This window comes from Eretmochelys imbricata, chromosome 11, assembly GCF_965152235.1.
Source record: "Eretmochelys imbricata isolate rEreImb1 chromosome 11, rEreImb1.hap1, whole genome shotgun sequence".
Classification (NCBI taxonomy): Eukaryota; Metazoa; Chordata; order Testudines; family Cheloniidae; genus Eretmochelys; species Eretmochelys imbricata.
In genome coordinates, this window is record NC_135582.1 from 23876054 (window position 1) to 23887659 (window position 11606).

The 11606-nt window shown below is 37.7% G+C and overlaps 1 protein-coding gene across 6 annotated transcripts in view; it reads right to left on the bottom strand.

Annotated features, from left to right (window-relative positions):
• Positions 1-11606, bottom strand: part of ZEB2 (zinc finger E-box binding homeobox 2) — a 131507-nt gene that overhangs the window by 3048 nt on the left and 116853 nt on the right. For all 6 annotated transcript variants that reach the window (XM_077830532.1, XM_077830533.1, XM_077830529.1 and 3 more), the window contains one exon: positions 10155-10335. In XM_077830532.1, the coding sequence (XP_077686658.1) occupies positions 10155-10335 (181 nt within the window). The remainder of the gene's footprint in view (positions 1-10154; positions 10336-11606) is intronic.

Consider the following 11606-nt stretch of genomic DNA (forward strand, 5'->3'; position numbering starts at 1 on the left):
TTTTCCAAAAGTTTTCCATGAGATGTCAGCTACACATTGAATGCTAAAGTACTCTTCAGCTGCAGAATACAGTATTTCTTTTGGCATTTCAGGCAGTTTCTAACCAATGTTTGAAACTCAAAACCAATGCCAACCCTAAAACACATCTGGTTGATTCCAGGCCACAAATAGTACTGGAATGCCTTCAACACCTTCCATAGCTGCCATGCTTAAAGCTTAATTCCAAAATAGAGCTGACAAGAAATACTTGTCAGCATGATGCCATGGGACAAAATTCAGAAAAGCATGATGAAATAGGAAGACATACAGACACAACATATGGTGCATACACTGGGTAAAGACCTACCACCAAACAACTTAGATTTCAGAATACTGAAATAAAATCAAACAGTATATTCAGCCTGGTTTTCATTTTCTAAATGTCAAATTATAAGCTTAGTGTTGTTCAACTGTGCGACTGTAAAAATATACAAAACATCAATTAGTAATTACTAAATATATTTAATATTGTTATTCAGTGCCTAAAGGCCATGCTAATGTGCATATACATGTAGATAACTAGAAGCTGTCTTACTAGTTGAATATACCTGTTCTTCAGTATCATTTGTAAAACTGAGGTGATGTAGTATGTGACCAGAGCATGAATAAACTACACAGTTGGAGCCTGAGCAGCCTGTCAGTTGTGCCCATGAGCTAACTTAAAGTGGGGCAACTGTTACCTCTTAGAAGAGCATGTGTTGTGTGGAAGGGTGAGAGAAAGAGACAGAGTGATGCAGTACAAAAACTATAAAGACCTAATAGTCTGAGCATAAAAATATATTTAAACCACAGATGAGATGTGGTGATGTATGATGTGTACGGGATGGCAGACAAGAAAATTGTTGTGAGCTAAGGCTCTGGGTAGATGGGATACTCTCATTGACAGACCATTGCAGTGGAAAGGAAATCTAGTCGGAAGCAGAAAAATGTTTGAGGAGGATTGAAGGATCTTAACTTCCAGGAAAACTGAAGCTGTGCTTTTATGAATTTAATCTGTTCTCTTTTATTTTGTAGTCAATGACATAATGCAAGAAGAGAAAAGGTCAGACATAAAAACTACTTGAACAAGAGTCTTAGAATGAATGACCAGAGCTTGTGCTAATGTTGTACCGCCTAGTTGCAGCTGCCCTTCAGTTCTACTGTGGAAGTTTAAGTTTAATAAGGTGTGGCTGTAATGAATGCTTTAGGAATCCTAAAATCCTATGTTATGAAATGAAAGGTCCCTATCTGGAGAGATCTGGCAGAAAGGAGGATACAGGAGAAACCACAAAAAGGAACAGAATAGTGACAAGGAAATTGGGGGATGAGTTATGGATGGAGTTCAGGCTGAAGTCTAAATATCTTTTCTTCTGGGTTTTAAACAGTTCATGCACATATTTTGAGGGTTTAATGATATTTCTTTTATTCCTTTACAGCTGAATTTAAAATTCAACCCAAATATGAACGAAATATTTGAGTATTTGGCCGTTATGGTTAATTCTGCAAGTAGGTATTTCAGCAATATTTTACTTGTTATTTATGACTAAACAAAGATCAAAACCAAAATCTCAGAAACTGAACGCCTTTATGTTTCACTGCAGTTTTGGATTTGAAACTCCAGCTCCGAATATGCCCCACTGACTTTGGCTTTGGACTGAATCCAAAACCAGAAGAAGGCTATTCTCTGATTCTGGTTTGGTTGTGAACAAAATCTTATTCAAGATGGTGGAAATCTTATAATATCGGTTTCAGCACTATCAAATCTGTATGCAAACTATGATTTGGCATGAAATCCCAACCTAATCCACATCTATACACCACCTCCTCAGCGCAACTCTAGTTTTGATGTGTCTTTTTAGCCGAGTGCTGATCTCACTTTCTGATCAACATGTTGCAGCCCTTCCGGCAACCCAAATCTTATCACAGGCTGTTTTACCTCTCCGTAAGTGTTCCTGCTCCTGCTTTATTTTGAAATCCCTAATCTACCTGAGCCACTCAATATGGTCCTTCCTTTCCCAATCCTTCCTCGATCTCCCAACTGTGCCCAACCTGCCTGGCCTGAACTGTGGTGATCTTAGCTGCCATCAAACACAAGTCAATTCTCCCTCCAAGCCACTTCTCTAGCCATTCCCACTTCCTCTCCAATCAGTCCACCTTTCCCTGCTGTCTGGTGCTATTCTAGGTCCTGTAAGTTTACTACAACTGCCACTCACACAAACAGTCTTCTTGACTGTTGTAGCTCTTAACACACTGTACCTCCTGTTTCATTCTACCCCCTCCCTTTAACAAATACTCCACTAAGTTCAGCCAGCACAAAACTAGAATTCCTGGAAGAATCCATATTTATTTTAAAAATTAATTTAGAAATTAAAAGGTAAAATGTCTTATTTTGTACATTAATTTATTGCCAGAAAGACTATGCAGAACTCTTCTGTCTACCATTTACATCCATATTAAAGTCCTTACAAACACATGAAATTTGGATCCAGTAGAAGATGACAGGTGGTACAAAGTTCTTTGATGACATACTGCACAACGTATCTTAGCAGTGCATAGAATGCAGCTGTTACAACGTTAATACAAATATTTTAAAATATATCAGATTACTGTACATTTGCATCAGGTTTTTTTCAAACCTCAACATTTCAGCCATTTGAAAAAAGTAAATATCATTTGGGCATAGTCCCTCTTATGACTAAATAGGCCATATAATAAGATTGAAGGGTTTTTTTGTTACACACGTGGAGGGGTGGGGGGGGGGGGAAGGCTGCAAGTACAGTCTCTCTCTCTTATCTAGATAATATACTATACCTGACAGTGCTGTAGTATAATGTCATGACTTCGATGGGAGTACAGTTAGGCCCAACGCTAAGCACTTTTACTGGGACTTATTTGAGATGATCTGTATTATTCATGGCTGATGAAGCTACTTGTGAGTTATGCAAATCAACGTAAATGGATGCCAATAAAACATTTATACCACTGTGCACCAATATGCTACATATTTTACAGTCATACAAGTTCATAAATGTTTTAGAGAGATTTAAAACAAATATTTGGACTTTTTTTTTTTGTATCCTGCCATCTGCAAAAACTGGCCCCCTTAGGAACTTGTGTTCAGTTTACAGACAGATACAATTACAACTAATCTGTTTGAAAAGCTTCTAAAAATGGCCTAAAATTGCATTTCTATACACAAAAATCTCTAAAATTCCAGTATCTCTGGACTTTTTTGGTCTAAAAATGAGTGCTGTGTAGCCTTGAATTTGCCATAGTCATTGGTAGAGAGCTCCTATTTCTAGCTCTGCAAAGTTATGAGACTTCAGATCTTAAATCTGTAACTGGTCTTGGACTAAATATCACCATTTTTTTGACTCAGGCAAATGTAATTTTTTTTCAAGGGGATGGGGGAAGAATAGAAATTTCTCAGTTAAGACGAAAGAAGGAAACATTTTTGTGGCATTTTTGTTTTCTTTTTTAAAGGCAGCTTCTTGGGCGTGGGGTGTGGCGGGGGGGGGGATTTTAGAGTTAGTCCTGGCAGAGATGGATTAAAGGCCAGAGTACAGTGAGCGGGTCAAAGGTGCAAGATAAATGCAATCTATATATAATTGCCCAGGCCACACTTGTTCTGTTTTTAATAGAAGACGCCTATCTCCAGAAAAAAATTCACAAGCACACAATTTACCTATTTTTTACATTATTTGAGTATAAAATGGGGAATTCTAAATTTGTATTTGAGTGAAGTGAAAGAATCTTTCAATGGCATGTTAATTTGTATGAATCAAGCTCTAAATAAGGAAAACTCCTGACCTGGGAATTCAGAATACTATCCAGAGAGAGCTAATTTTCTACTAAGCTCCAGGACAACATTTAGTTTACAGAATCAATCTGGAAATAAAACATCAGCATGAAAGCTTAAAAAAAAAAAAAAAAAAAAAAAAAAGAGGCCTTAATAAAATATACAGTGGAAAAGAAAAGGATGAAAGTAAAAGTCCAGCCATAAGGCCCTCATCAGCCCATATAAGCAATAAAATAGAATATGATGTAATACAAAGCAGCAATTGTAGGCTTCGGGATTCCTAGGCAGGATTAAAAAAAAAAATGTTTCCAGCTTTTGTTGTGTTGCAGGCACACTGCAGGTTTCCTTGTGCAGCTCTGCCAAAGAATTCCTATTGGTGGTGAAATGATTGTGATGAAGCCAGAACAATCCCTAACCTCCCCCCTAAACTTGAATCAAACCAAACTGGTATTCAGAACAAGGCATGTGCTAGGTGCCCAGCTACCCAAGGACCTTTATTTTTTGGAAGCCCCATTCTGTTAGCACTCCTTCTATCATACCCTCTATAATCTTCCCTACCTGCTGATCTGCCATGATGACACTGCCTCTTTCACCCTTAATGATGATTCTGGGATGCAAACTCTGATCCCTCTCCCTGAAGACAAATGTTTACTCTCTGTGCCAATTGGTTTGTGCAAATCTGCCTGGGATTCCCATCTTTGACACCAGGCCACTCAAAACAAAGAGCATGCACATTTTTTCAGGCCCACTTTTTTTTTTTTTTTTAAAGAAAGCATAATTCCATCCAGCATTTCTGACCTGATTGATACCTGGAAGTACTGGAAGTTGATTTCCAGATAAAAGATTCATAGACTCCAAGGCCGAAAAGGACAATAGTAATCATTAAGTATGACCTCCTATATAACACAGGCCATAGAATTTCCAAAAATAAACCCTACAGCATCTCTTTTAGAAAATCACCCAATCTTGATTTTAAAATTGCCAGTGATGGAGAATCCACCAGAACCCTTGGTAAGTTGTTCCAATGTTTAGTTAGCCTCACAGTTAAAAATGTAAGCTTTATTTCCAGTCTGAATTTATTTAGCTTCAACTTCCAGCCATTAGATCATGTTTTGTCTTCTAGATTGAAGAGTCCATTATCAAATATTTGTTCCCCATGTAGGACTTATGTACTGTAATCAAGTCACACTTAACCCTCTCTCTGTTAAATTAAATAGATTGAGCTCCTTGAGTCTATCACTAAAAGGCAGGTTTTCTAACTCTTTATTCAGTCTTGTGGCTCTTCATATGCACATTCACCCTCATAATAGCTATCTTATAATGCAAGATTGCTAGTATTTCTGTTCTGGGCCTCTCCACAGCAGAAAATGACAATTGTACTGAATTTTGTTATGGTTAAATATTATAAACAAAAGAGAATGAGAATGAAACTACCTGATTAATTTTAACTTGTGACCAGAATCAGGGTCTGTTCCCATGTCTCCAGAGGAGAAAAACTGAAGCACTAACTCAGGGTGCTACCTAGCATTTGCTATAATAATTTTCTATTTATAACCTAAATACAAAGCAGTGTCAGGTGATTTTAAGTAACTATGATCTTATAAAGGCTCTCATTCTAACATGAACACATGGCTCCACTTGAAGTCAAACAACCTTTTGAAGTCAAGAATCTGGCCCCAGGACAGGCACTCTGATACACTGGTCCCAAAATGTGTACCATATTATAAACCTGGGAGAACCAATGCAATTCATTCAGCAATAACACGAGTCCTCTTTGTGCAGTTAAGTTACAGGTGGCAGCATTTTACAGAGCTCAGATCCTATCCAAAATTGTTTTTCAGAAAGGCAGTGACATATCTCAGAAGTTACAAAATTATGGATTGTAGTCTCTCTGGCCCCAGTTCTTCACTACATTCGAGCTGCACTTGGACATAATGGACAGTGGTAGCCACAGGGAGCTGATTCTAGCTGTCTGATCCTCAGCCCTGACAAAAGCTGGAGCACAGGGGACTTACTCTAACCTATGCTGCTTCTGCTGCTTCCATAAAAGTGGAGGATCAGGCATTATGAAGCTCAGCTCCATCACATACCCCTTCCACTCCGACATCCAAGAGCTACCTAGGCCTCCCCAAAAACACTTTCTCTTTCTCCTCCAGCCAAATGTGGGGTGAGGCAATTGGCAACAGACAGTGTGGTTATGCTACCTTCCCTAACTTTACTCCTACAGAATTTTCCCCTGGCCTGGGTAATTCTCCAGAGTCAGCCAGGACAGTAAATTTTTCAGATTAGAGTATCCAGCCCACTGTATCTGACTGTTCTAGCACTGGCTAACCTCTGGTTATACCGTATAGATCTGAAAGGTATTAATAATGAAAGATTTCATTGACTGATCAAACAATAAAGCAGAGACCTGACAACCTGCAGATTTTTAGTATAGATTCAGACAAACACAACAGCATCAATAGATAATATATGTGATTAATGTGTCAGCAGGTAAAATGAGCCCATCAGTTATGATTAAGGTTTAGCCCTGTTACGTTTTATAAAAATGTCCTGCCATCTCATGGCTATAACTGCTGTAATAAGAGAGCACCAAGACCATTCTAAAGAGACTATCTGGGAAAGTGAAATAAAATAGGAATCCAATAGCAAACTTCAGAAGGGATCAAATATTCACAAGCTGGGTTCTCTATTTGTGTTACTCTAGGAAGGTCAGGAAGCATTCTGACTGCCCCAAAAGACATTTTTTAAATGAAGTAAAAGGGATAAAGATTAGAGATGGGCAAAAAAGAGGAACATTTTGTGAAAAATTTTCATTAAATTTTTGAAATTGAAAACTTTTGGCCGACTGTTATAATGATCCAGAATCCGGAAGTGGAAGTTAAGGGCAGTACAAAGTGTCTTGCCTTAAACACAGATTGAAATTTCTCATATATCTTAAAAGATGCAGTTGTAGCTTCATAACTATAGCTTTTTCCAAAAGTATCAAAACAATTTGAAACTCACTTAGATTAACAAAACGGGCAAATGAAGAAAAACTTTGCAATTTTGGATTTCTTTTGAATCACAGTGGTTGTAAACGTCATCTTTATCGTAAAATTCAATTACTGCACGCCTCCAAAGGTAGTGAATGAGCTATCAAGGCCAGGCTAAATCAAGGTCTGCAAAGCTTCCACACCCCCTGTACAATATGATGTTTGGAAGTTCCATAAAATAAAATACATTCATAATAATACTTTGCACTTTATATAGCAACTTCCATCAGAGGATTTCAGTGTGCTTGAATTAAGATTCACTACACCCCTGAGAGGCAGGCTGATGTAATTTCTCCCTGTTTTACAGATAGGAGAAGATGAGAGAGAAATTAAGTAATTTGCTCAAATTCACAGAGGAAGTCTGAGGCAAAGCAGGAGAGAACACAGATCTCATAGCATCAGCATCTACGCTTTTGCCACAAAACCCCCCCCTTCCTCTCTGTAAATGCCACTAGAGCTTTGATATACTGTAGTTCTGCCGTGTTCCATATGATACCATATATATGTTCTAGATCATAAGGCTCAATCCCATAAAATTGATAGACATATAGTTGAAAAGCCAAGAGAAGCAGAGCAGCAAAGGAGAAGGTGTAGAGATAGATCAGTGGTTTGAGCATTGGCCTGCTAAACCCAGGGTTATGAGTTCAATCCTTGAGGGGGCCATTTAGGGATCTGGGGCAAAAATTAGGGATTAGTCCCGCTTTGAGCAGGGGGTTGGACTAAATGAGGTCCTTTCCAACCCTGATATTCTATTATTCTACTCTATGAGAGGAAAGTTACTACCCTATAGTTGGACACTGTTTCTTAAGGCAGTAGGTAGTCCTTTTCATATACCAGAACATATTTTTGATTTTGCAAACAGTTAATTTTGAAAATCAATGTAACTGCTTGCATTTCAATGTGTCAAATTTTCAGCCTTTCCACTGTACGTCTGTCTACCTTATGGACTACCAACTTTATGGGACTGGACCATATGTCCAGATCCCGATATATGTGAAGGCCAGTTCTAACATAAGAGCTTTACGGTAGTCATGTATTAAACCATACTGTTTGCAGATGGCTGTAATAAAATAATTCAGGAAAGGAGAGGTGCAGGGACGTAAAGCCTTCAACGCTTCTTATATGGAATAAACAATTTGATCTGAATAACGCAATGTGAAACTCATTTTCAGCAATGAACCAACCAGTTGGGTCCAAAATGTTGCTTTTAATTTTCTTCCTAATCCCATGTGCATTTTAACTTCCCTCCTATTTTTCTGTATGGGATTTAGCTAAAAAATTAGAACTAAAGTGTAAGAAGGACTGATCACAAGGGGCTGAAATTTATCTAAGGCACCATCAGTTCCTCAGACGCTAAATTTCCATGACAAACGTTAATAGTTTTTTTAAAACATAGTTTTTTATAACTCAGTTTTAACAATACCACTAGCATTTTCTAAAATGTCTCTTCAAATTCCTTTTTATTTTTACCTGCAGCTTTAAGAAGATTACCACGGGCATCTCTGTAGTCTCAGAACCATGATTGTAGGGTGGAGGGTAATGTTACCCCACTGTTTGCTGTCTTTATTATGAGTCCTCCTGATTTAGGACAAAAGGAACTGGCATGCAGGATCAGACTAATGATACTCCAGTATTCAGTTTCTGACAGTGATAAGCACCAGATGCTCAAGCACCAGATGCTTCAGAGGAAGATGCTAGAAACCCCATAATGAACAATTATAAAAATACTTGCCTATAAGGCAATGTTTCTCAAAGTGTGGGGTGTACCACCCCAAGAAAATGCAAAGGATATGGGGCAGAGGTCCGACAGACTATTAAATTGTAATCCAGAGGCTCAGCTTTCATTTTAAAGAAAACTCCTTCTCCAGCTGTTACGGCTGTGAAACAAACCTTCAAAATGTGAAGTGAGTGTAATCAGTTCAGAAAGGTCTGCCTGAGTTTGCAGAGAGCTTGATACACTAGCTCTGAGGTGTCATTTATTTCAATGGGTGGAACCTCAGATGCCAGTGATGATACTTTAAATGTCAACTTTGTTAACTGTTTTACAGCTCCTCAAGGCAGGTAAGAAAGGAGAGGAGGTATCACATTATAAAGATCTACAGATGGGTTTCCCAAAATATGTGTGTGTGTGTGAGGGGAGGGGGCATGAAGTACTAGCCAAGGGTGTGGGGACATGGAAGATGTTTTAATTGAGGTGTGTAGATTTTTAACCACACATGATGTGGTTGAAGGAGAATGGGAAGGTGCGACTCATTTCATTTTCCTAAAGCAGGAAACCTCATGTTTTGGAAGCACTATGCCAAGGTAAAAGTTTCCTAACCCTAAGCAGTTAGAGGTTGGCATCTTTCCTGAAACATGGTAACTGATATCACATTTTTATGTTGTCTGATGTAACTAGCTGTTTGTATTGTTTTTTGGAGCCCAATTCCTGTTTTTCTCCTTTCCAAAATATTTTGAATTAAAGTGTGTTCCTCTGTGAGCTTTTCATTTCCTAATCCAGTTCTGCCCTGGGCTCAAGTCAAGGGAACGATCATCTTCAAGGAGATATAGTCTATCATGGCCAATGTAAGTGGGGACTGAAGGGCTTTTACATACTTCTTTATTTAGGGTCCCATTTTACATTAACCTCCACCTGTTCTTCACTGTAGTCAATACCAACTGCACTTGGAAATAGTTAACAATTGCTATAAAATGAGGCAGTAAAAAGTGAAAAAGTAAGATGCAACCTCTCTTCCCTTTAGGCATCCCAGGCCAATGAGAGGGATTTATTCTCTTTAAATAGCTCATTGAGGGTCAGGTTTTACACTTTACATTAAGGCAAAGGGAGTTTTTCTATTGATTTAAATGGTACGGGATCAGATCCTGAGTAAGATACAACAATATCACTCCTCATTCCAGACCTTATAATATATCAAATTTCATTCTCTAACTATGCAACTGGGCCAGCCTTACTTGAAATTTGTTAATACAGGGATTTATCCTGTGAGCTACTGAGTGCCCTCAATTCCCATTGCTTTCAGTAGGACAAGATCTGTCAGGATTGGGCTCATAGTCTCTACATTGTATTTTGGGATGAGCAAAAAAGATATTAAGATGCAACAAAACAAAAACAAAAAATCACAAACAACAAATAAACAAGTAAAGAAAAAAAAGTCAGTCTGAGCTAAGCAAAACACATTATTTCTTCCTTGTTGAAAGTCTCAGCATATGCTGCATCTTATGTCACAGAAGTGTACTCATTAAATATTATGAAATGTACAACATGCAATGAAAGTCTAACTACACATTTAAGGCATTCATACCTGTGTGCTCATATTTGTGTCGCAGAAGGGAACTGCTTTTCTGGAATGTTTTGTCACATAAGTCACATGCATACATGCCACTTTCTGTCTTCTTGATCTTCTTTCGGGACAGACAGGAGTCAGAGTCTGTCATGTCGTCTAGGCCTGACATGTAGTCTGGTGTTCCATCAAGCAATTCTCCCTGCGATGTAACCAAATTGTTTATGTAAAACACTGTGCTTCCTGTATTTTGTGGCTTACTGCTGCATCTTGTCTTCCTACAGTATATAGAATTAGGGAGCTATTCTATAAGACTTAAAATTATAACCAGCAGGGGCCTGATCCTGCTAAAACTTCCGAGCACAGTGCTCAATACCATGACTAGTCTCATTGGCTCATGGGCTACTCATGATAATAACTATGCCCAGTAGAAAATGTTTACAGGACTGGACCTTGCTACCAAGGAACATCTGCTTCGTTCACTGTCCCTCTTGGTCTTCAACTGCCTTAGAAAACTCTGTCTTCTTTTGAACACTGTGTAGTAAGAAGCTGTATGAATTATCTAAACAGAGAGTGTTTACGATACAGATGCTAAGTATTTCAGGGAGCAGGAAATGATAATGTAAAGAACTACATTCAAAGATCATAAAAGGTATTTTAATATCTTTTATGAAATAAATGTAAGGAACAACTAAAGATCTTTTCTGTCAAAACACTGAACCGTAGATATATTCTGTATCTGTAGAAAGATTTTAATTGAATTTTATATTTAGGTACAAAATGTTATTATTATGCAATCCATTTAAATGTATGTCTCCCAACTAAAGGCCTCAAGCTATATTTTTATATTTAATTTTGTAATTTGAAATAGGGAATATTAATAACACTTTTTATCAATGTTCTATCTATGTTAAAATAGCCTTCAGCATTAAGCAATAATGAATGTGGATCAGTAAATTATTAAATTTCTTTATATTTATTTTGTCTTGATCCAAAGAGAGTGCAAACTTGCATGATAACATACATTTCCATTTGCTATCACACAGTTCAGTTTTCTTAGACTAGGTTTGCACTAATTAATATTAGAGAAGATTAAATAGGCTTAAATACATTTAGAAAGAGGGCAGATGTACTGTAAATTGGAATAGTGGAACAGCTGTTATGGAGGTGCAGTGCTATTTATGCTCCTATTGTGCAAAGAGGGATTACAGGCTATAACGTTAAGCCATACCTGATTTTCACATTTGAAACTATAAGACATTGTTAGTAAAATTACAAATGGAGCATAATAGGTCATAGGGGAATGTCCACAAATGTAAAAACTTATTCTTCTATAATCAGTTAAACTCATTTAACTAAACTGTGTACATTATATTTTAATACATACACACATGTATATTCTTACACACTATGAATATCTGAAGAAGACAGTGATTTCTCTAGTCTAGACCAACCCTTTGGCACCTAAGTACC